The sequence below is a fragment of the Salmo salar genome, chromosome 09 (assembly GCF_965601325.2).
Source record: "Salmo salar chromosome 09, fSalSal1, whole genome shotgun sequence".
In the NCBI taxonomy this organism is placed as follows: Eukaryota; Metazoa; Chordata; class Actinopteri; order Salmoniformes; family Salmonidae; genus Salmo; species Salmo salar.
Genome location: NC_138299.1, coordinates 34,042,235 through 34,068,003, shown reverse-complemented (window position 1 = coordinate 34,068,003; position 25,769 = coordinate 34,042,235). Strand labels below are relative to the sequence as shown.

Genomic DNA, 25,769 nt, shown 5'->3' with positions numbered 1-25,769 from the left:
CAAGCTGTTTAAAGGCACAGTCAACTTAGTGTAAGTAAACTTCTGACCCACTGGAATTGTGACACAGTGAATTATAAGTGAAATAATCTGTCTGTAAACAATTGTGTCATGCACAAAGTAGACGTCCTAACCGACTTGCCAAAACTATAGTTTGTTAACAAGAAATTTGTGGAGTGGTTTAAAAACAAGTTTTAATGACTCCAACCTAAGTGTATGTAAACTTCTGACTTCAACTGTATACAGTACTTGTCAAAAGTTTCAACAGACCTACTCATTCCATGTTTTTTCTTTATTTGTACTATTTTCTACATTGTAGAATAATAGTGAAGACGTCAAAACTATGAAATAACACATATGGAATCATGTAGTAACCAAAAAATTGTTAAACAAATCAAAATATATTTTATATTTGAGATTCTTCAAAGTAGCCACCCTTTGCCTTGATGACAGCTTTGCACACTCTTGGCATTCTCTCAACCAGCTTCATGAGGAATGCTTTTACAACAGTCTTGAAGGAGTTCCCACAAATGCTGAGGACTTGTTGGCTGCTTTTCCATCACTCTGCGGTCCAACTCATCCCAAACCATCTCAATTGGGTTGAGGTCGGGTGATTGTGGAGGCCAGGTCATCTGATGCAGCACTCATCACTCTCCTTGGTCAAATAGCCCTTACACAGCCGAGAGGTGTGTTTTAGGTCATTGTCCTGTAGAAAAACAAACAATAGTCCCACTAAGCACAAACCAGATGAGATGGCGTATCTCTGCAGAATGCTGTGGTAGCCATGCTGATTAAGTGTGCCTCTAAATAAATCAACTCTAAATAAATCATTGATAGTGTCACCAGCAAAAACAAAAACACACCATCACACCTCTTCTTCCTTGATTCATGGTGGGAACCACACATGCTGCGATCATCCGTCTCACAAAGACACAGCGGTTGGAAACAAAAATCTCAAATTTGGACTCACCAGACCAAAGAACAGATTTCCACCGGTCTAATGTCCATTGCTTGTGTTTCTTGGCCCAAGCAAGTCTCTTCTTCTTATTGGTGTCCTTTAGTAGTGGTTTCTTCACAGCAATTCGACCATGAAGGCCTGATTCACATAGTCTCCTCTGAACAGTTGATGTTGATGTTGAGATGTGTCTGTTACTTTATCTCTGTGAAGCATTTATTTGGGCTGCAATTTCTTAGGCTGGTAACTCTAATGAACTTATCCTCTGCAGCAGAGGTAACTCTGGGTCTTCCTTTACTGTGGCAGTCCTCATGAGAGCCAGTTTCATCATAGCGCTAGATGGTTTTTGCGACTGCACTTGATGAAACTTTCAAAGTTCTTTACATTTTTCGGATTGACTGACCTTCATGTCTTAAAGAAATCATGAACTGTCATTTCTCTTTGCTTATTTGAGCTGTTCTTGCCATAATATGAACTTGGTATTTTACCAAATAGGGCTATCTTCTGTATACCACCCCTACCTTGTCACAACACAACTGATTGGCTCATAACACATTAAGAAGGCAAGAAATTCCACAAATTAACTTTTAACAAGGCACACCTGTTAATTGAAATATATTCCAGGTGACTACCTCATGAAGCTGGTTGAGAGAATGCCAAGAGTGTGCAAAGCTGTCATCAAGGTAAAGGGTGGCTACTAGATTTGTTTAACACTTTTTTGGTTACTACATGATTCCATGAGTTATTTCATAATTTTGATGTCTTCACTATTATTCTGCAATTTGGAACATAGTCAAAGTAAAGAAAAACCCTGGAATGAGTAGGGGTGTCCAAACTTTTCACTGGTACTGTATGCCATTATCCTATTCTGACAAAGAAGTTGCTATAGAATAGGTGTGTAAACCATTTGATACAAATTGTATTGACAAGAAGAATGTACACTTTGTTAAAATACTGAAATGGTAAAAATAAAAAATAGCATATTTAATGAAAATGAATGACCAATCTTGTGTTCGCTTGTGTTTGCTTCCTGGTGTAGCCGACTCTGTGTGTGCTTTCCCAAACGGCATCCCATTCCCTATACAGTATAGTGTATTACTTTTGACCAGAACCCTATGGACCCTGGTCAAAAGTAGTGTACTACATAGGGAAAAGGGTGCCATTTTGGAAGCAGACTGTTTCTGGGCACTGGCTGGCTGTCATGTGTTGGGTTCACAGATGGGGCCCAGCCTTACCTGAGTACGTAGTTGACCCAGATTATGTTCTTTTCATTGCCGTTCTTGGCATTGATGGCGATGGTGGCACTGGACTGGATCCAGATGTACCCACCGTTCTTCTGGATCCAGCGGTAGTACTTGGTCACACACTGGCCCTTGTTTATCACTGGGGGTGGAGAGAGGAGAGAGTAGAGAGAAGGGGAGAGGAGGGAGGGGGAGGACAGGGGAGAGAGGAAAGAGGACAATAGATACAGTAAGAGGGATAGAGGGGAGGAAAGAAAGAAAGAAAGAAAGAAAGAAAGAAAGAAAGAAAGAAAGAAAGAAAGAAAGAAAGAAAGAAAGAAAGAAAGAAAGAAAGAAAGAAAGAAAGAAAGAAAGAAAGAAAGAAAGAAAGAAAGGAGAGAGAGACCATCAGGTGGCATCCAACAGCTGTGTGAGGGGCTGTGCTGCTCTCTAGTCTAGCTACCTTCATTAATCAAGTTCTCTGACTGGCTAAAACAGGAACGGGGATGCTGCACAGGGTACACTATTAAATACCTCAGAGGACAGTGTGTGTGCTGATCTGGAAACCAACGATGAGGGAACAATACATACGTAATATGGAATGAATGAGAGTCAATCGGGACCACTTATGAATAAATGAGTACATCATGGTGAAATATACACCAGTTGTAACAAAGGTAAAGATATAACTCTGTAGGTGTGTGATTTCAGGATAGAAACAGAACACACAAAGAGAACACACGAACATTGTACAGTGTATGACTAGTTTGTTAGTTAGATAGAGAGATTGAATTTGAATTTATGGGTCTTGATTTCCTGGGTAGGGTTAGGCAAGGGGTGTAATTATAGGGTAGATGCTTAAAATCAGATTGTTTTCTGATTAAAAAAATAGTGCATCCTTCAGACCCATCACTATGTCTGTCTGCTTTGAGGCTGGCTGCAGTGAGCTTCTCCCACCACCTGGTGGCACTGTGAGTCTGTACCAGCTACTAACAACACCACACTACACTACATTACATTACATTACATTACATGACAATACACTACACTACACCACACTACATTACATTACACTACACTAAACTACACTCTGCTGGTTGTGTCCTTGTCTGGTCTGCCTTTGCAGTGGCAGTTGCTATACATCAGGCTAAATTAACCGCTCAATGATCTCAATCATTAATTTGCATTAATCATGGCACTCTAAAACAGAACCAGTCAGAATCTGAGCAAGGTAGTAAATGCATATTGTTAGTTTAATTGAGGCTACAAATAGCCTCTACCATAAAAAGAGTTCCACGAGGGGGGATGATTTACAGTTGAAGTCTGAAGTTAACATTCACTTAGGTTGGAGTCATTAAAACTCGTTTTTAAACCACTCCACAAATTTCTTGTTAACAAACTATAGTTTTGGCAAGTTGGTTAGGACATCTACTTTGTGCATGACACAAGTAATCTTTCCAACAATTGTTACAGACAGATTATTTCACTTATAATTCACTGTATCACAATTCCAGTGGGTCAGAAGTTTACATACACTAACTTGATTGTGCCTTTAAACAGCTTGGAGAATTCCAGAAAATTATGTCATGCTTTAGAAGCTTCTGATAGGCTAATTGACATCATTTGAGTCAATTGGAGGTGTGCCCACGGATGTATTTTAAGGCCTACCTTCAAACTCAGTGCCTCTTTGCTTGACATCATGGGAAAATCAAAAGAAATCAGCCAAGACATCAGAAAAAAATGGTAGTCTGGTTCATCCTTGGGAGCAATTTCCAAACGCTTGAAGGTACCACATTCATCTGTCCAAACAATAGTATGCAAGTATAAACACCATGGGATCACGCAGCCGTCATACCGCTTAGGAAGGAGACACGTTCTGTCTCCTAGAGATGAATGTACTTTGGTGCAAAAAGTGCAAATCAATCCCAGACAACAGCAAAGGACCTTGTGAAGATGCTGGAGGAAACAGGTACAAAAGTATCTATATCGACAGTAAAACGAGTCCTATATCGACATAACTTGAAAGGACGCTCAGCAAGGAAGAAGCCACTGCTCCTAAACCGCCATAAAAAAGGCAGACAATGGTTTGCAACTGCACATGGGGACAAAGATCATACTTTTTGGAGAAATGTCCTCTGGTCTGATGAAACAAAAATATAACTGTTGGCCATAATGACCATTGTTATGTTTGAAGGAAAAAGGGAGAGGCTTGCAAGCCAAAGAACACCATCCCAACCGTGAAGCACAGGGGTGGCAGCATCATGTTGTGGGGGTGCTTTGCTGCAGGAGCGGCTGGTGCACTTCACAAAATAGATGGCATCATGAGGCAGGAAAATTATGTGGATATATTGAAGCAACATCTCAAGACATCAGTCAGGAAGTTAAAGCTTGGTCGCAAATGGGTCTTCCAAATGGACAATGACCCCAAGCATAGTTCCAAAGTTGTGGCAAAATGGCTTAAGGACAACAAAGTCAAGGTATTGGAGTGGCCATCACAAAGCCCTGACCTCAATCCTATAGAAAATTTTGTGGGCAGAACTGAAAAAGCATAGGCGAGCAAGGAGGCCTAGAAACCTGACTCAGTTACACCAGCTCTGTCAGGAGGAAGCTTATGGAAGGAGGAAGCTTATGGAAGGCTATCCAAAACGTTTGACCAAAGTGAAACAATTTAAAGGCAATGCTACCAAATAGTAATTGAGTGTATGTAAACTTCTGACCCACTGGGAATGTGATGAAAGAAATAAAAGCTGAAATAAATCATTCTCTCTACTATTATTCTGACATTTCACATTCTTACAATAAAGTGGTGATCCTAACTGACCTAAGACATGGAATTCTTTCTAGGATTAAATGTCAGGAATTGGGAATTACTAAGTTCAAATGTATTTGGCTAAGGTGTATGTAAACTTCCGACTTCAACTGTACATAAAAAGAATGCCAGTAATGAAAAAGTATTAGGAACTAATAGCATTGTTTAAGAAACCTTCCCAAGGGTTCTACTAATTGACTTTAGATCCCTGACTGCTTTCTTTTCCTATACATATAAAATGAAAAGAAAAGAAAAGAAAGAAGAAATTGAAAGAAATCACTTGTTTAGTACTGAGGAGGTCTAGTATACTGTAGTGCAGGGATGGGCAACTGGGGGCCCGTGGATACATTTCCAAAGACAAAAAAAAATATATATATTTTAAACTAAGTTGGGGGTCTCAACTTACTGTTGAGAGTTAGAATACTACAATACACAAGTTGCAATTTCAAAAAATGTGGTTGTGAACTGTCACTGACAGTCACTCAATTAGCCCATGTCAGCATAAAAAAATTAATTATTGGTAAATTAGTAAAACGGCCAACTATCTAAACTTGTAGTAATCATGGTTGAATTACCACTGCAAACATTTCTCTCTATGGCACCCTATGGCAAAATGTGTAGAATTGCAGAAAATGTGCTGTAAAACTGCAAAATGTTCTCTCTGCCCCATGGCAAAATGTGTAGAATTGCAGAAAATGTGCTGTAAAACTGCAAAATGTTCTCTCTGCCCCATGGCAAAATGTGTAGAATTTCAGAAAATGTGCTGTAAAACTGTTAAATGTTCTCTCCGCCCATGGCAAAATGTGTAGAATTACATGAAATGAGTTATAAAATTGCTAAATCTTTTCTCTGCCCCATGGCAAAATGTGTAGATTTGCAGCAAACTTGCTTTAAAACGGCAAAATGTTTTAGAAGCCACATGGCAAAATTTGTAGAATTGCAGGAAATTAACTCTAAAATGTATATATATATATTTTTTTAACTAGGCAAGTCATTTAAGAACAAATTCTTATTTACAATGACAGCTTAGGAACAGTGGGTTAACTGCCTTTTTCAGAAAGACAGATTTTTACATTGCCAGCTCAGGGATTCGATCCACCAACCTTTCAGTTACTGGCCCAATGGTCTAACCACTAGACTACCTGCCACCCCACCACTAAAATGTAAATTATTAACTCCTAATATAAACCTCGATATGTTATACTAGGAGTTAACAATGATAGGATATACACAATATACTACATTTGAAAAGGGAGAGATATAAACATTATTTAGATTATCCAAATATCCAAATATTGGATTCAAACTGCAACTACAATATTTGGGAACTGTAAATGTGATGGTTCTAATATTTTGGGAAATAATTAAGAACTTATATACTGGATCATTATACGGTCTGCTGTGAGGATATTGAGTCATAATATTGGTAGTCATGACTCATTTATTATTTTAGGATGTATTTATTACCATATTTATTTCAGGTAAAAAAGAAACATTTTCTAATCCTAACTCTAATCTTGGTAAATAACTTGACAAATCAAGTATACACGACAAATTCAAAATTTTACAGTCATATTCTAATCTCAGGCCGTCATTGCAAATAAGAATTTGTTCTTAACTGACTTGCCTAGTTAAATAAAGGTCACACATTCTACAGTATAGCAAGTGTACTGTATATCTATGAAGACACCAAACCTGGACCTCCGTATCTCTCTGCCTTTGAAAGTCAGATCTCTCTCATCAGTATTAGCGTCATTACATTTACATTTTAGTAGACATTCTTATCCAGAGCAACTTAGAGGAGAAATGATTGTTAAGGTCACATCGACAGATTTTTCACCTAGTCGGCTCTGTGATTCAAACCGGCGACCTTTTGTTTACTGGCACAACACACTCAACCCCTGGCTTACCTGGCACAATGTCTTTGCAGGTGAGTCTTATTTTTTTCTACCTTGTCCACTTACAGTGCCGTTTCACGGTGCCAGTCGTCCACTAGCTATTGGAGGCATTAAAAGGAATATGGGCCCTTTAATCTGTCTCTTTCTCCTGCAGCCCCAGGCATGCCTGTAGGATGGCTCCACTCTCCCCTACACTCTCTCTCTCTCTCTCTCTCTCTCTCTCTCTCTCTCTCTCTCTCTCTCTCTCTCTCTCCGCTGTGAGCCTCTTCTCTCTCGCTCTTCTCCTCCTGTCTTTCAGTTTGTTTTAATCACTTGGATCCTTTCCATAACGGTGACTACCTTTCAGATACCCTTTACCTCAAGTGGCCCTGGCTTGCGACAAGGGGTGTCATCCACAGGAGGCTTCTGGCGGGAGGACAGCTCATAATAATGACTGGAATGAAGTAAATGGAATGGTATCAAACACATGGAAACAACTTGTTTGATGAGTTTGATACCATTCCATTTATTCCGTTCCAGCCATTACTGTGAGCCCGTCCTCCCCAGTTAAGGTGCCACCAAGCTCCAGTTGTGTCACCGTCATATAAAAGTAAGTCATTTACACCGTGAAACTGCTTTATGAAAAGTCTTTGCAGTCCATCAGGGTATTATTGTAAAGGCAAACATTTTATGAATGAGGGAGGAGACAGGAAGGAATGTTCTCTTCTCTACCGGGTTTGACATTTTTGTCTGGCTTCACAAGAACATTCTGCCTGTATTGTGGCGAGTGGTTTTCTTCATGTTTTTCTGAGGTACACTCTATTGTTGAAGCCCAAAGTTACTGTTTTCCAAAGCTTTGAATTTACAGCAACTTTGCCTGTGTCTTCAACATTCAACATTTCAGCGGCATTTTCCAGTATCTGTAGTGTCCTAACAAGTGAGCTGCGTTGGTTTTTATTAGAGTCAGTCTGAACTAGTCTCAGGAGACAGGTTCTGGTAGTATGCCTGGAGGCAGATGGCTTAAGTCCTCAGAGATTTAACTTCTTTCAGTGAGCTACAGTATCTCTCTCCATCTCATGAAAACCATCTCCTTTCCCCAGTCTGATATAACAGTCACTCAAAACCATTTGTCCCTACTGTGCATGCTACAGTTCAGTTATCAGATCGTCAGATAACTTGGCTTGGCTTAACATGTACTTTTTGGAATGAATTAAAAATAACTTTTTCAGTCATAGCAGACGCGTTGATGAGTGAAGTATGAACCGTAGTGATGTACAAACACACAGTATAGATTTGGTCTATATGAAATGGAGTCTATCTGATCTTTTCACAGTCCTAGGATACGCTATGAATAAAGAGTTGAGCAACTAAATGGCCATATTATAAACCTTGGACAAAAGCCAATTCATTTAAACACCTTCTCAAGTCTGGTGGTTCACTTCTGACCTCGCGTCTAGAGAGTTGGCTAAGTGGAATAATATATTACATTTCCTTCAGATCCAGTGACCTTGTCACCCTGCCTCACCAGCTGATTGCTGCTATTCACACCAAACCTCCACAGTATGTCAGAACATTTTTGGTAACGTTTCCTATGAATACCCTCTTCATAATGCATTATCAGCACACGTATGATGCCTTATGAGCTATGCCCAATGCATGATTTAGCTAGCTGTTAATATCTGCTCATATACATCTAGAACTACATTTTATCAGTTAGTTATCATCACAAAGGTCAAATGATCATCACATATGTGGTGATAATGTGACTGATAATGATGGGAATATGTCATGGGCATTAACCCTTTACACTTGTACACGTAGACAGGTTGAAAATGACAGATTTGGGCACTGGTAAGTGCCTAAATTGGAACGTAGTGGTTGTACAGTAGCATGCTATACATGACGTCAGAGCTCTGCGCTTCACAGCGCTGTATGGGTCCTGACTGACAGCCGTTCTGAACTTGAGCACCTCGCGGGACAACAAGTTGCTCCCATCCCTCCCACTTATTGGGCAACTTTTGCAAATGTTTTTATTGTCTGAGTGAGGGAAATGCTGTAAATTGAGAGGACTCAATGTATTTTGAAAGATGAGAAAATGAGGATTATAATAAATACGGCTTTGATGTCATACAAGCAAGCCAAACACCCGTGAGTCCAAATGTGCACTTCACATCTCCATATCATAAAACTCATGTCATATACAGTGTCAACGTTTATGATCTCTATGTGTGATGTACAGTTCCAAGATGACATGATGTCATACCCTGGGTTGATCTGAACAGAATATTTGTTTGTCTATTTTAAAGCTCACGCTCTCATCACTCCTTTCTATGCACACCAAAATGATGATCTGTTTCCCAAAATTGCCTTGTGAAAGCCTTACACTGTAAGTTCCTATTTTAGAACTTAGCAAGTCATGTTGGCAATAGAACAAGCTTCAAGTGAAGCCCACCTGACCCAGACTGTGATTTAAAATGGCTGTTTTTTTAATTGTGTAAACAGCAGCAGTAATTGTGTGATGGCGGGGATGCAGGGGTGTGTACCAAACAAAACAACTACAAGTGTACTTGCTCTAGTTCTTCAACAGCACAGTTAGGAGAGCTCAAAAAAGCATCTTACAGTTGAAGACTCTTCTTTGAGTCATAAAAGTGCATTGAAATGACTTTAGAGGTGTGTGTCCACTTGGAGACACCAGTTAGTCCTCTCTCTCAAACCCTTGTCATTTTTTGTGTTATGTTGCACCGCCCCCACATTTTCCAGGAATATTTTGATCATGTTACTGAATGTATCCACAGTATTTTCAGATTTCGTTATCAACAAATACGGCAAAAAGTACAGTAAATGTAAAATGTACATACAATCAACAGTCTAATGTTTGGATTCAGTCTTGTGTCAGGTGAACTGTTGTGTCCTCAACTTTGGTCTAATAATTTTCCCATAATCTCCAAACTGTTCCTTTTCAATTGCTCTTTCAGTTGCTACCATTCTTATGCATTTCATATTTCTTCTGTAAGAAATATTTCAATGTAGCCCTATCCATATAGGCCAATTCCCACTAGTGTTAATGTATAGATGAAACTATCAACTGAACTAGCGAGGAATATAGCAAAGTCTTTATTTTGTCAGGGGGAATTAACAGACTTTACTTATCCCAATCTGAATTTCTCACCGAATAATTCCCATGGCTTTGTTCTCTAACTGTAAATACTGTATAGTAGCCTGGTTGCCAGTCTCTGTTCAACTATTACATTCCAGACCTTGTAATCTGTGTCATTTGTTTCGCATGACAGAGAGTGGAAAGGAGTGACAGGTAGAGAGACCGGTACACAGGCTAACTGTTTAGTATACCCAGACGAAATCAACATCAAATCCACTAACAGACACTAACAGGACAAACACTTAAGTACAATGCTGCATTACATCTGAATCTTGTTCATTCAGCGTGTCAATGTTTTAATTGTATCTGTCCGTAACTCAAAAAACTATTAAATTAACAAATACATACATTAAATAACTATTTAGCAGCACTGAACACTCAACCAATTTCCTGGCTCATGCACTGACTGTAAGTTGACTAAAGAATGGGTGGAGCGTATTAGATAGGAGACAGCCAGGGGTAGATGGAGATATGTAACGGTGCCACTGTTTGTTGCTACTGCCTAGCCTGCCACCTCAATCTGCCTGCCACCTCAATCTGCCTGCCACCTCAATCTGCCTGCCTTAGCCTCAATCGGCCTGCCTTATCCTCAATCGGTCTTTCTTAGCCTCAATCTGCCTGCCTTAGCCTCAATCGGCCTGCCTTAGCTTCAATCGGCCTGCCTTAGCTTCAATCGGCCTTTCTTAGCCTCAATCGGCCTGCCTTAGCCTCAATCGGCCTGCCTTAGCTTCAATCGGCCGTTCTTAGCCTCAATCGGCCTGCCTTAGCCTCAATCGGCCTGCCTTAGCTTCAATCGGCCTTTCTTAGCCTCAATCGGCCTGCCTTAGCCTCAATCGGCCTCCTTAGCCTCATTCGGCCTTCCTTAGCCTCATTCGGCCTGCCTTAGCCTCAATTGGCCTGCTTTACCCTCAATCTGCCTGCCACCTCAATCTGCCTACCGCCTCAATCTGCCTTCTGCCTCAAATTGCCTGCATTAGCCTCTCTTATCAATGTGATCCATGGGCAGCCCTCCCTCTCTACTTTCCCTCTGCTGGGTTTCATATCAGCTGCTGATGAACCAAATCTGGTGCATTTTTAAGGCACAGGGACAGTGCAATGCAGCAGTAATTGAGCTCTAATTCAGTTGAACTCACAATATCTAATCAGATGGCTCCAAGTTCCCCGGCCAAGGAGGCAACCCCAAGGACACTCGTCCTCCCACCTAATAAAGCAAGGGAATTTACACTCTTTACACTTACAATCCAGCATCCAGCACGAAGAAAGGGCCCAGGGAGCAGCTCAGCTCACAGATCTCCAATAATGGCAGCCTGCCTAGTACAGTATCCACGTTGCAAAGCCCAATCAAATGGTGCACTGCTCCCACAATGCCTCCTCAGTGTTTAACCAGCCACAGTAAAGCTTTCATTGGCGAAACATATCAAATCATTGCACGTTTTGGAATGAAGAAGAAAGCGAGCGGAGAGTACCTCCTGCCACGGGCTATAAAAACTGCTCTGGTGGGGTAGAGATGCAAAGACACATTTGCAAAGATGACCGTTACTCTAAAAGTAAACTTAGCTCAAAGTTGAACGCAAACAAACAAAGAAGGCATGCAGCCATTTCATTTGAAACACTGGGAATGAACTTGTGTGGGGGTCTTGGTTTCCATTCTCCCTCCCTGGGGTCTGAAGATCAATGGCATATATTTCTACCCCTGAGTCATGACATTGCAACCCAGGGTTTAGATCAGTGTGGGCTAATCAGGTCTTGTGGCATGTAGGAGACCCGTGTTCAAACCCTAGAAGGTCACAGAGGCAGATAACGTGGATCATCATCTAGATGTTGTATCTCTACAGGGCTTTGACACCTATTCTGTACGCTGATAAGATCAGAACAACTTTGTTCTGAACCACAACAGCTCTGCAGTGAAGCAGACGATGACCGATGACTTTGGTGTTTGGGTGGAGAGGAGATAGTTGTGATGGATCACTTCCCATAACAAGAATCATCCTAATCAGGAAATTTGTTCTGCAATAATGTGTTCATAATAAGTTGTGTTCCATACTGAAATGATGTGGTAACCCTTAAAGTATAGATATAATACTCACAGTCTAAATGGCTGTGCCGGATGCCATCCACATCCTCTGCATGAATAAACTGGTAACACCTCTTCCCTACGATGTCCACTGGCATCAGGTCCATGTAGTCGCTAATTCTAGAACAGGGATTTGAAAAGGATTCAGCATATGACGACGGCAAGAGAAGAAGCACCAACGGAAACGGAAAGACAGATTCAAATGGCTCTTAAAACGCAATGTCATTCCAGGTTAACCAGATAGACCATATTCATCCTGATATGTCAGACTAATGCCTCTGACAAAGATACAGTAAGTATTACACACACGTTCAGGGACAAATGGATAGAATGGAACATAGGATGTCTTCCCATTTCACGTGATAAAATGCCTATCACTAAGTATTGAATATAATCTATCCATTATTTTTTTGTTCACCCAAAAGCAACCTGTCTACTATCTGTCTTCCATATTGTGTGGTTATTTCTGATATTTCTAGTCTCCCCAAACACCCTATGAAACTCATGAAAGTAGTCCTGATCAGTTTCCCATTTTATTTTCCAGAAAGGCAGAGGCTATCTCACTGTAAACTGACTTTCCAGATGTGATTTCCCCATACATAGCTGACTGTCTGGCAGACAGCGGTAAAAAGAAAACTATCTCAGTGATCTCAATCCCACAGAGATGAGGACAGGTAGCAAAGAAATACGATGTTCATGATGAGGTGTACAGTATAGAGGCCTATTGCTTTGGCATTACAAACCCTAGCGATTAGAGTGGAACTACCTACACAACTATAAGAGCAACGTAATGCCAAGCGGTGCTGTGGGATTATTTAAGATACTCTTTGAAGAGGTAGGGTTTCAGACCTTTTCAAACGTTACCCACCCATTTCAGTTATGTCTTTCACTGCCATGTGGGGACAGTAAAATACAGTGAAGCCTTACCTATTCTCACAGTAGACAATGTTGAGGTCCATGTGGACCCTGGTGACAAACATCTGGCAGTCTATGCGCACCTCGTTGATGGTGGGGGGGGGGAGGGCGTGGGCTACCACCACCATGCCCATGATCTGAATGGGTACCGACCGACTGTGGGTCAATGCCATACGGATCCTCAGCCTGCCTGTAACATGGATCACCTATAGGAGGAGGGAGAGAGGGGGAAACACAGAGAAAGAGAGAGATAGAGACACAGAGAGCGATAAAGAGAGAGAGGGATAGAGAAAGAAAGAAAGAATGAGAGAGGAGAGCGAGAGAGCGAGCGAGTGAGAGAGAGAGCAAGGAGAGAGCAAGAGAGAGAGGAGAGTGAGCGAGCGAGTGAGTGAGAGAGAGCGAAAGAGAGCGAGGAGAGAGAGCAAGAGAGAGAGAGGAAGAGAGAGCGAGAGAGAAGGAGAGAGGGAGAGCGAGAGAGAGAGAGAAAGAGAGAGAGAGAGAAAGCGAGAGCGAGAGAGAGAAGGAGAGAGAGACAGAAAAAAGAGAGCGAGAGAGAGAGCAATATAGAGAGAGAAAGGAGAGAGAGGGAGAGAAAGAGAGAGAGAGAAAGAGAGAGAGAGAGAGTTTCAGTCCAAAAGCAGTAATGGAGAATTCCAAACACAAAATAGCGAGGGTGGAGGTGAGGACAAATGTTTTGAAGGTCCTAATTATCGCTAGCTTTAAAGTCTTTGTAGCTCTATTCTGCCCTAGAGGAGGAACTGACTAGATATGCAAACTACACTTTCAGATCCATCCATTTTAATCACTGCCAGGTTAAACCCAGGGGGAATTGTTTTGTAGTCTTTAAACTACTGACACTGGCCTCTCAGTGGCACAGCTCTGAGATTGGTGAGACGCGATTATCATCATTCACACAGACAGTTCCTGCTCCCTAAACTCATTCAAAGCCTCAGACCCTCTCCTGCTCCACCAGGGATAAGCAACCCTCAACAATGGGAACCAGACATTGAATTCCAATTCAGAAGAGAGACACAGAGAAACACAAAAAAATAAAAATAACAGCCCTATTCCAGGCATTGCATTAGAAAGCTAACAGAACAGTGACATGTTACAATGGCCCCGTCAGACAGTCGGCCCAGGAGGAAAATGGTTCTGATGGTGTATGATGTCTCCTTTTCAAAGGGAAACCATCAGTGCTTGTGACATCCTAGAACGCTGTATAGTACATCCAATGGCAAGATTGAACAGTGTTTATTTTAAAGTGAGTATGAGTGAAGACCGGCTAAAACACATAAAACAGAATGCTAGGAGAGGCATTTTGGGTCCGAGGAGTGTAGCCAGTCTAGTGCTTGAAGTCATGCTGCTCTAAGAGAGAGAAGAGGAGGGAGAGTACTTTGCTGTCTTTTTAAAGCTGAAGAGTGCAGTGAGACCTTATTCAAGGTCACCAGGGGAATGACCGTGAAGAATAGGAACAGTTAAAGGTACTCTCAATCGGCTTTCCATCCAGATTATATTCTGTTAGATATGTTCCCATGATTTTGCAGTTACAGTCATTTCTGTCACATGTTAATCATCTACTGTGCAGAATATGTGTTAGATATATTTCCTGTTTTAGATATATTATATATGTGTTACATATGTGATATATATGTCCCTGATATTCTGTAGTGACAGTCATTTCTGTAACATTTTACATCATGTATGTATAATTGAATCATGTAAACAAAGTCTGGTTGATCCACCCAGAATGACTTTGTTGAATGCATATGAGAGTTCCCTACAGTCCTTTAGGTGTTAAACATATCCTATGCAGCAAATCTGCCTCCTCACACTCAGACCTGGGTTCACACACTATTTGAAATCTTTCAAATATTTTTTGCGTTTGCTTAAGCCTGCCTGCAATGCCGGATGGGCAGGGTTTTGCTCTTCTCCAATTATTCTATTTGTTCCAGTGTGCCAGGCAAGCTAAATCAAGCCCAGATTTAGTATTTAAATTATTTTAAATAGTACTTGAACCCAGGTATGGTACAGTATGCTGATCAGCTTCACACATCAGACAGACAATATGCTCTCTATCTTGATCAGACCACAGATTGACAGCAAGGTAGGTGCTGACACACACACGACTGTTGGTTGTTGGTTGTCAGGCTTCAAAAAGACATCACATCAGCACAATGAGACCAGGGCAGAGGAAGACATCACATCAGCACAATGAGACCAGGGCAGGGGAAGACATCACATCAGCACAATGAGACCAGGGCAGAGGAAGACATCACATCAGCACAATGAGACCAGGGCAGAGGAAGACATCACATCAGCACAATGAGACCAGGGCAGAGGAAGACATCACATCAGCACAATGAGACCAGGGCAGAGGAAGACATCACATCAGCACAATGAGACCAGGGCAGAGGAAGACATCACATCAGCACAATGAGACCAGGGCAGAGGAAGACATCACATCAGCACAATGAGACCAGGGCAGAGGAAGACATCACATCAGCACAATGAGACCAGGGCAGAGGAAGACATCACATCAGCACAATGAGACCAGGGCAGAGGAAGACATCACATCAGCACAATGAGACCAGGGCAGAGGAAGACATCACATCAGCACAATGAGACCAGGGCAGAGGAAGACATCACAATGAGACCAGGGCAGAGGAAGACATCTAATGACTGTACTGGCTGGATGGAACAAGGCCATGGTGCTCCAGAGGACAACAGACAATGCAAAATATAATGCACACTGCTCTGCTCCACTCTAACGAATGCAAATGTTTTAAAAACATATACAATTTAAATGATTTCTTCAGAAGCCCAAACCTAGGGGCATCAAAAAAGTTAGTTTGAATAAGACAACTTTTGAAGTGAATGGTAGGCTAGACTGCTACAGGAGTGCAATTGGCCAGAACATTAAATATGCTCAGGCAGTTAAATGCAAACTGACACGTCAAGTGTTCACAACAGCGGCAGTGAGAGGCATTCGAATAGCATTTCTCATCTTAAATACAAGCCAACAAAATAAAGGGATCAATTTTTATAATTCATGGTTCAGCACACAATGAATACACTCTCTCCTTCCACCGGTGAATATAGAAGAGGTATACATAAGAAATAAGATTCATTTGTTCCTGGGGATTCTCTGGAGTGCTTTTGAAATGTGATACAGCACAAATAATAAAGGAGGACCTTTACATGAGTGCATTAAATGAGATGGGAGGGCTGAGATCTGTTAAAACAATATGGGTTTAAAGCTGGAGCTTTGATTTGACCTCCAGAGTGGAGTGGGGATATAAGCAGCCATGATACGCCAACGTCACCGTGTCTCGCGGTCTCGAGTGGAGGAGCAGATCACCGACATGCCAAACAACATTTATCTCTAGTCATAATTAGGACCTTCAAAACATTTGTCCTCACCTCCACCCTCGCTATTTTGTGTTTAAGATTCTCTATTACTGCTTTTGGACTGAAACTCTTTCTCTCTCTCTCTCTCTCTCTCTCTCTCTCTCTCTCTCTCTCTCTCTCTCTCTCTCTCTCGCTCTCTCTCACCTTCTCTCTCACTCTCTCTGTCTCTCTCTCTCTCTCTCTCTCAGACACAGCCTTAGTTCAATATCATAGGCAGCAATTACCTTCCATTTTTTATAATAAATAAATATTTAAATGTATTTTTTCCCCTCACAGTCCAAGACCAATGAAACACAATATAATAAAGAGATTGAAGAGATATATCCAACCCCACGCCACTGCTGTTGGATCCACCCTTGAGAACACAAAGTGCATTAGGGTGTGACGAAGCCAGAATGAGGCCAGAGACACTGACAGAGAGACAGAGATGATATGGAGATCTTTGGAGAGCGAGAGGGGCATCAGGATGAGGCTGGGCTCGTCCCTGTGTGTTCTCGCTGCTCAAAGAATCAGCCTTAATCATATCTCTCTGTCCCAAAGCCCCCACAAGCCATACATCGTATCAACTTAATATTGAGCCTGCGTGACTCTTTTTCTATACATACAGTATGTTAACACCGACAGCAAACATGTTTATGTCATGCTGAGTATGATAGTCATGGTAGTTATGGCCATTCTCTCTTTTTCACAACTCAAACTGAAATACAAAATAATATTTACATACTAGAAAAAGCCTGGAATGCAAACTGAATATCACTCTAAAACAATAGTAAAACAGAGCCATATTCAGTTTGGATTCCAGACTAGTTCCTTATGAGAGTCTATAACCCCGCTCTTACTACAGGGCTAGGCCGTAGAATTACATATATAACAACATACGGTGGTGGGGGTGTGAATTCTAGGATCTCTGTGGCTCGGCCACCGTGCCTCTGGGTCTTACCTTATACCCTGAAGACTTGATGTGGACACCTCTCTTGGTCAGTGTGGACTTCATACGGATGAAGAAGGAGCGTTCTAGAATGTTGTCTGGGGGCAGCAGGCTGGGGCTGGTCGACTCCACTGTGGAGGCAAACACGCACGCACACACACACACACACACACACACACACACACACACACACACACACACACACACACACACACACACACACACACACACACACACACACACACACACACACACACACACACACACACACACACACACACACACACAATTACTTAACATTACTTGGCCAATAAATCTGTGTGTTTTGTAGTAAAGCCCAGGACAGATGGGGTGATATTAAAAACTCCAGCTGGTAAGACAGGCTAGCTGTAATAACTTTTCATTGAGTTTCTATCATCTCCCAGGTAACCGTCTAATGGAAAAAGCACACCTAAATAAAAACAACACATTACCAGTAAACAATGTTTTAATTACATTATGTTCTGTAATAGCGTACTGTTAGGTCTAACACCATAACTGGTGAAAACATTTTATTGGAAGTTCAGCGGCAGTTTAAAAGTCAACTGCATATTTCTCTTCATTGTAGTGTAGTATTCATTTTCCAAGTACAATATTGCAATTTCATGTAATGGAATACCTATTAAAGTTAACTCAAGTTTATTTTATTTTATACTGTATGCAGAGTTAATCTAATAGTAAACAAAGATATTCAACCTTGCTTCAACAAAGTTCAACAATCTCAAGTCAATTCTAAACATAGATCATCACATTAAAACCCCATAACCAATGAGGTCAGTCAGTCTCTTCAACAGAACATAACAAGGATACCAATTAGGTAAAGGTGAAACTCTTGTCACTCAAGGCTTAATAATCAAATGCATATTCCAAATATTCAACCCATCAGAGGAGATAATATACTGTAGACGTAGACATGCTAGCCCCTCCTGGTCTCCCTGACTGTGTGTGTGATTTGTGTGTTATGACTGACATTTCCCCTTTGCCTGTGGTCATGAAGCTAGAAGCTGTGAGAGGGGTGGCCCTAGCAAAGATTCAACATCTGCTTATCCCACAGAAGGATCTAAGGGGAGTGAATAACAAAGCTGTTCAGGTGGTGACAAAGTGTCTATGCTTAAATACACACACCACACGTGACGTTGTCTTACTGGCTCAAAGAGTAGGGGGTTTAGGTGTCCCGAATATTGAGTGGCTTTACACTGCTTCCAGACTGATTCAACAGTCTGGTAGCAGGAGGAAGGTTCCACTGGACAGGGACACTGAGGACAACTTCCTGGAGAATTGAACACAGACAGACAGACAGACAGACAGACAGACAGACAGACAGACAGACAGACAGACAGACAGACAGACAGACAGACAGACAGACAGACAGACAGACAGACAGACAGACAGACAGACAGACAGACAGACAGACAGACAGACAGACAGGTTTGACGGACAGGCAGAAAGTCTTCCTGAGTGACGATGTGACAGTTAAGGAGTTAGCCAAAGCCTCCCTCCTTCTGGACCTACGGAGGAGGAAGGTTCCACTGGCCAGGGACACTGAGAACAACTTCCTGGGCTTCAGGAGGAAGGCTCGTGCTGCGGGTTTTGAAGTCTGGTCAAACTGTCCGGACCTCAACAACCTGTGCAACTCGACTGGAGTGGAGCTCAGGTGGACACAGACTGATATGGAAACTGAGACAGTGACTGCCTCTGATGCAGTTGTGGCAGATTGTGTTGTTGTTGTGGAGGCTTCTGTCACCATGATGGAACACCTCATCCTACATCCAGGACAGATCTAATCCTACATCCAGGACAGATCCCATCCTACATCCAGGACAGATCCCATCCTACATCCAGGACAACACTCCTTGGTATCAGATGGATGCAGCTACTGCAACACTGGACTGTCCTGAGGCTGCAGGGGAAACTCACTGCTCTGGACTGTGCTGACCACTCTGTCTCCCATTCCATGCACCAGAATGCTGCCGTTGGCGAGGACATTCTCACCTTTACTGTTAAGGCGATGCTGCAAGTTATACCAACAAGTCCATTGCCCATGATGTGAATTGCTGCTGTTCATACAAGGATTTGTACATTGCTAGACATGACCGCCTTTTTGACCTGATCGCCAGTGAGGTGAGACAAGTAATAGGAAGCTGGTTTGATGTTGATGATGATGTGTTTTCCTGTGTGCTAAATACACCAGATATTGTTGTTGTAGGGGGAGGCCAGGGGGAGGTGTTCATTTTGGAAGTGGGCTGCTCATTGGACGGCTACATGGAGCAGGTGTTTGCTGAGAAGCTGCTTCAGTACCAGCCCCTCGTGGCGCTGGGACAGCCTCGGATGGAGGCCGTCTTGGCCACGTTCACAGGCTCGCAGTGCGTGGCCTCCACATTGTGGGCCTGACAAAAACGAAGGCACAGCAATTGGCTAGTTACTGCTTTGTTTCAGCTGTCGTGGGCAGCCAAGCTGTTTGGAGAAGAGGTGCTTTCTGTACCCTTGAGTGCCATGCATACAGGGACCTTAGAAGTGTTTGGATCCTATTTTTGTAAATTTTTGTATTTAAAGTATGTGTGGGTGTGTGTGTGTGTGTGCGTGCGTGTGTGTGTCTCTCCCAGACTGTCTCTGTCCCCTGCTTAGGACAGGACATTAGATATAGGACATTAGATACAGACAGACAGACAGACAGACAGACAGACAGACAGACAGACAGACAGACAGACAGACAGACAGACAGACAGACAGACAGACAGACAGACAGACAGACAGACAGACAGACAGACAGACAGACAGACAGACAGACAGACAGACAGACAGACAGACAGACAGTGATATGACAACGCCCTGCTCACAGGCAACTCAGCCATGGACCAGGCTAGGAGATCACATTGAAATGGGATTACTAAAACAGCACACCTGGAAAATCCATTTTTCTGCTACTCTCCATATAACAAGGCTGCAGTGAGGCTCTGTAGAAGTGGAAACAACATGATCAGTATGGAGGGTGGGGATGGAGCGATGAGGGAGGGGTGACAGCGAGGAGGCTGGTGGGGGCGCGGTGGTGGCGGCTGCTGCTGACGTTATCTTTTTTTTTCTTCTTTACTGAGGAATTAAATGTCATTTAAAATACAAACAGTCCTTTATCACTGGAGAGAAGCCAGAGCCATGTTATATTTAGTCATTTAATTTCTTCTGATTAAATATGAATTACTAACACAGCAGAATACACCAACAGCGGTTTAATACACTGCATAAGCAGCAGAAGCAGTAGCAGCTCTAAGAGTTTAATTTGCCTCTCTAATCCAATCACATCAACCTTATTTCTCTTATCACAGATTCCCATTTTGAATTAAATGAGCTCATTAGTTTTAATCAAAGGCAGAGAGATCAAAACATACACTTAAATGCTATAGATCAGAGCTGCCAGTCAGCTGTAGAGTTCTATTTTACTAAAACACAAGATCAGAGCTTCTTAGAACTGAGCATTTTTATTAGGGAAGGCACGAGCCAACCAACCGCCTGGCCTTAAAAGCACAGGAATCTAGTTTCACCCTACTGACGTCTAACTAAAGCAACCAATCAGGTTCATTTGTGGTGTGTTTCACCACCAGTGGGCTTCTGTTAGTTAGCGGTTATGATGTGAATGTGAATTATAGACTGGGCAATTTACGAGTCAGAGACGTCGGACGCCATTGCAATACTTTCTTCATGAAACTAATGCTAATATGAGCTCTGTTGGAGCATTACTCTGGGTATTAGAGTGCGGAGTGGGAGAATTATCAGGGATACCTTGTGTTCTTTATAGGGGATAGAGTGCCATTTGGGACACAGAGACCAATGAACGGTTGATACACCGCATAGGAGAATAATGATATACAGTATGTATCTGTTATAGGGTTATAATACATGTAAAAACTATAGAGCGATTACCACCTAACAGTGTGGTTAGGCTTCCCACAGTATTGCGATCTATGCATGTTTATGTTGATAGTACAAAGAGGGCAAGGCCTACAGCGTGAGAGGAAGTGAATGAAGCCAACCTCATTTAAATGTAGAGTACCAGTCAAACCAAACATCAAGTGCCAGGGCACTTTGGAGTGAAATGTGAAACTAGAAACGTCAAGCCCTGGATCTCATAGAAAAATGACACCTTTTAGAATAATTCTTTAAAAGAAAAATGAATAAACATTTGTGAGCATTATTTATGGTTTGGCAGGGGTCTGCCGGTCTCGATTAATGAGCCCTCTCTGTGTGTAAGTGATGAGATTTTAAAAGTATTACTTTCTGTGCTGTGATGGTGAGTGTTGACCATCATCATTTAGCCCCCCGTCGCCCCACTCCCCCCCCTGACAACCCCCGTCACCATCACCAAACCATTTCTACACATCAGGGACAACTCAGAGGAGGAAGCTCCTACAAAGCAGGACACTGCTACAAGCTACATGCTAATATGACTTATAGGCCTAAGTGAGGCTCCCCTACTCCACTTGCTAATATTCCTAATACATTTATATAAATATTAGTACCAATTCAAAGAGTCAAGCGTTTAACGTACAGATAAATCAAGATAAAGTGTATGGCCCATGGCTCAGCGTGTCTGTTCTCCATCTCCAGACACTGGGAGGTCCTTGTCTGGCCCTGCTCTGATGAACGAGTGCGTCTCTGTACATTAGTAATGATAGATAATGCACCAGTCCCTGTACTAATTGGAAGGCACTGCTGGCTGGCTCCATATTGATAGGTAGAGGGTGATTTTTAAATACAGCTTGCCTGTCTGTGTGGGAGAGATAGTATGTGTGTGTGTGTGTGTGTGTGTGTGTGTGTGTGTGTGTGGGTGTGTGTGTGTGTGTGTGTGTGTGTGTGTGTGTGTGTGTGTGTGTGTGTGTGTGTGTGTGTGTGTGTGTGTATATATAAGTGTGAGTGGGATGTGAAACATACAGAGAGGGACTTGTATTGCATTGGCAGCTTTAATAATTACAGGGTGACAGGAGAAATGGCGTCAGGCACTGTCACGTGTGCATGTCTCCCCTCATCTTGTCCCAGTCTCTCTGTAGCCTACACTCCCAGGAGATACTATAAATTACTTAAAAACATACATATAAACCATATATCATTTCAGGCAGAGTGAAAATAAAATAAATAATAAATAAATAATAACGTAATCATTTCAAAATTTTGTATGGCAAATTCAACAAGATATCAACTAATAATTGGGGGGAGGGTGACAGTGGAGAATATAATTATTTGTTGTTGAATCATGGTCAAAATCATGCTTAAAAGAATAGTGTGAGTCAGATGAATTCATGGATACTATGTGTGCAGTTTGAAGGAAGTTGTAGGTAGTTTTACAAACCACTGCTAACTAATGTTAATGCAATGACTAGAGGTTTACAGCTACAGCTGGCATGGGCTTACTTGCCAAAATATTGCACTATCCCTTTAAACGGTGGCCAATAGATGCCATTCATCATCATTTAATGCCACAGAGACAGATAGTGGAATGTAACATGTAAGAAGAAAAAAAAAGTATAGAATGCACTCATTATTGTAAGTCACTCTGGATAAGAGCGTCTGCTAAATGAGAAAAAAATTAAAAAATGTAAAAAAGAAAGAATAATATGTATCATACGTGTTGTAGAGCTGTGCTCTCCCTACAGCACCCCCTGAGACCGTTCAATAGGCACCTCTTAGCTTCTAATACAATATTACAATAATATATTACCTGAGACCGTTCAATAGGCACCTCTTAGCTTCTAATACAATATTACAATAATATATTATCTGAGACCGTTCAATAGGCACCTCTTAGCTTCTAATACAATATTACAATAATATATTACCTGAGACCGTTCAATAGGCACCTCTTAGCTTCTAATACAATATTACAATAATATATTACCTGAGACCGTTCAATAGGCACCTCTTAGCTTCTAATACAATATTACAATAATATATTACCTGAGACCGTTCAATAGGCACCTCTTAGCTTCTAATACAATATTACAATAATATATTACCTGAGACCGTTCAATAGGCACCTCTTAGCTTCTAATACAATATTACAATAATATATTATCTGCGTTTCCATGAAAATCTATTTCGCTCTCCATCATTGTGTGTGGCAGGCCACTTTGCTGATTTCACAATTCTTCTGTAAAGATAAATTAAGGTAAATAGAACCAAATATGTTGAAATATTCTTTTTTCTAAACCAAATGATTAAGTTAATTGATGATTAAAAAAAATCTCAATATGGACCACCTTTAATATAGTTAAATTAAGTGGTCATATACCTTGGTTGAAAACACAACATTATTTTTTTAATCTAAAAATAGGAGAGCATACAAAACAATAATTTTGTACCAGAACAATACTTTTGTACCAGAGTGATTTCTATATGATATACCCTGAATAATATACACTGAAGTACCACAACATGACTAAACCAGGAACAAGGAAAAATCCTTTAATATAGTGGCCTGTTTGAAAACTAAACTTCCAATGGTTTTCCCTAAAACATTCTCCAAACCCTCCTCTCTGTAGTGTCAATGTGACACCAACAGCATGACCAAATATGAGTATAAATACACTCATAAAGGGTATACTCAGAAATATATCCTTTATATACTGGCCTGTTTGTATTTTCTTACAAAACTAAACTTCCAATGGTTTTCCCTAAAACATTCTCTAACCCTACTCTCTGTTTAAGAGATGACATATGTATCTAAGCTGGAGACACACCTGAGTCAGTAGTCAGCATGTCAGCAGTCAGCATGTCAGCAGTCAGCATGTCAGCAGTCAGCATGTCTGCATGTCAGCAGTCAGCATGCCAGCAGTCAGCATGTCAGCAGTCAGCATGTCAGCAGTCAGCAGTCAGCATGTCAGCAGTCAGCATGTCAACATGTCAGCAGTCAGCAGTCAGCATGTCAGCAGTCAGCATGTCAGCAGTCAGCAGTCAGCATGTCAGCAGTCAGCATGTCAGCAGTCAGCATGTCAACACTCAGCATGTCAGCAGTCAGCATGTCAGCAGTCAGCATGTCAGCAGTCAGCATGTCAGCAGTCAGCAGTCAGCATGTCAGCAGTCAGCATGTCAGCAGTCAGCATGTCAGCATGTTAACACTCAGCATGTCAGCAGTCAGCATGTCAGCAGTCAGCATGTCAGCAGTCAGCAGTCAGCATGTCAGCATATCAGCATTTCAGCAGTCAGCATGTCAGCAGTCAGCATGTCAGCAGTCAGCATGTCAGCATGTTAACACTCAGCATGTCAGCAGTCAGCAGTCAGCATGTCAGCAGTCAGCATGTCAGCAGTCAGCATGTCAGCAGTCAGCAGTCAGCATGTCAGCAGTCAGCATGTCAGCAGTCAGCATGTCAGCATGTTAACACTCAGCATGTCAGCAGTCAGCATGTCAGCAGTCAGCATGTCAGCAGTCAGCATGTCAGCATATCAGCAGTCAGCATTTCAGCAGTCAGCAGTCAGCATGTCAGCAGTCAGCATGTCAGCAGTCAGCATGTCAGCATGTTAACACTCAGCATGTCAGCAGTCAGCAGTCAGCATGTCAGCAGTCAGCATGTCAGCAGTCAGCATGTCAGCAGTCAGCATGTCAGCAGTCAGCATGTCAGCATGTCAGCACTCAGCATGTCAGCAGTCAGCATGTCAGCAGTCAGCAGTCAGCATGTCAGCATATCAGCAGTCAGCATGTCAGCAGTCAGCAGTCAGCATGTCAGCAGTCAGCATGTCAGCAGTCAGCATGTCAGCATGTTAACACTCAGCATGTAAGCAGTCAGCAGTCAGCAGTCAGCATGTCAGCAGTCAGCATGTCAGCAGTCAGCATGTCAGCAGTCAGCATGTCAGCAGTCAGCATGTCAGCAGTCAGTAGTCAGCATGTCAGCACTCAGCATGTCAGCAGTCAGCAAGTCAGCAGTCAGCATGTCAGCAGTCAGCAGTCAGCATGTCAGCAAGTCAGCAGTCAGCAGTCAGCATGTCAGCACTCAGCAGTCAGCATGTCAGCATGTCAGCAGTCAGCATGTCAGCATGTCAGCAGTCAGCACTCAGCATGTCAGCACTCAGCATGTCAGCAGTCAGCAGTCAGCATGTCAGCAGTCAGCAGTCAGCAGTCAGCATGTCAGCAGTCAGCATGTCAGCAGTCAGCATGTCAGCACTCAGCATGTCAGCAGTCAGCAGTCAGCATGTCAGCACTCAGCATGTCAGCAGTCAGCACTCAGCATGTCAGCAGTCAGCATGTCAGCATGTCAGCAGTCAGCATGTCAGCAGTCAGCACTCAGCATGTCAGCACTCAGCATGTCAGCAGTGAGCAGTCAGCATGTCAGCAGTCAGCATGTCAGCATGTTAACACTCAGCATGTCAGCATGTCAGCAGTCAGCATGTCAGCAGTCAGCATGTCAGCA

At 42.2% G+C, this 25,769-nt stretch overlaps 1 protein-coding gene across 3 annotated transcripts in view; it reads right to left on the bottom strand.

Moving 5' to 3' along the window:
* Positions 1–25,769, bottom strand: part of LOC106611225 (neuronal PAS domain-containing protein 3) — a 469,364-nt gene that overhangs the window by 8,918 nt on the left and 434,677 nt on the right. For all 3 annotated transcript variants that reach the window (XM_014211204.3, XM_014211210.3, XM_082955738.1), the window contains 4 exons: positions 17,353–17,471; positions 13,017–13,210; positions 12,103–12,209; positions 2,188–2,335 (listed from right to left, as the gene is read on the bottom strand). In XM_014211204.3, coding sequence (XP_014066679.3) covers positions 2,188–2,335; positions 12,103–12,209; positions 13,017–13,210; positions 17,353–17,471 — 568 coding nt within the window. The remainder of the gene's footprint in view (positions 1–2,187; positions 2,336–12,102; positions 12,210–13,016; positions 13,211–17,352; positions 17,472–25,769) is intronic.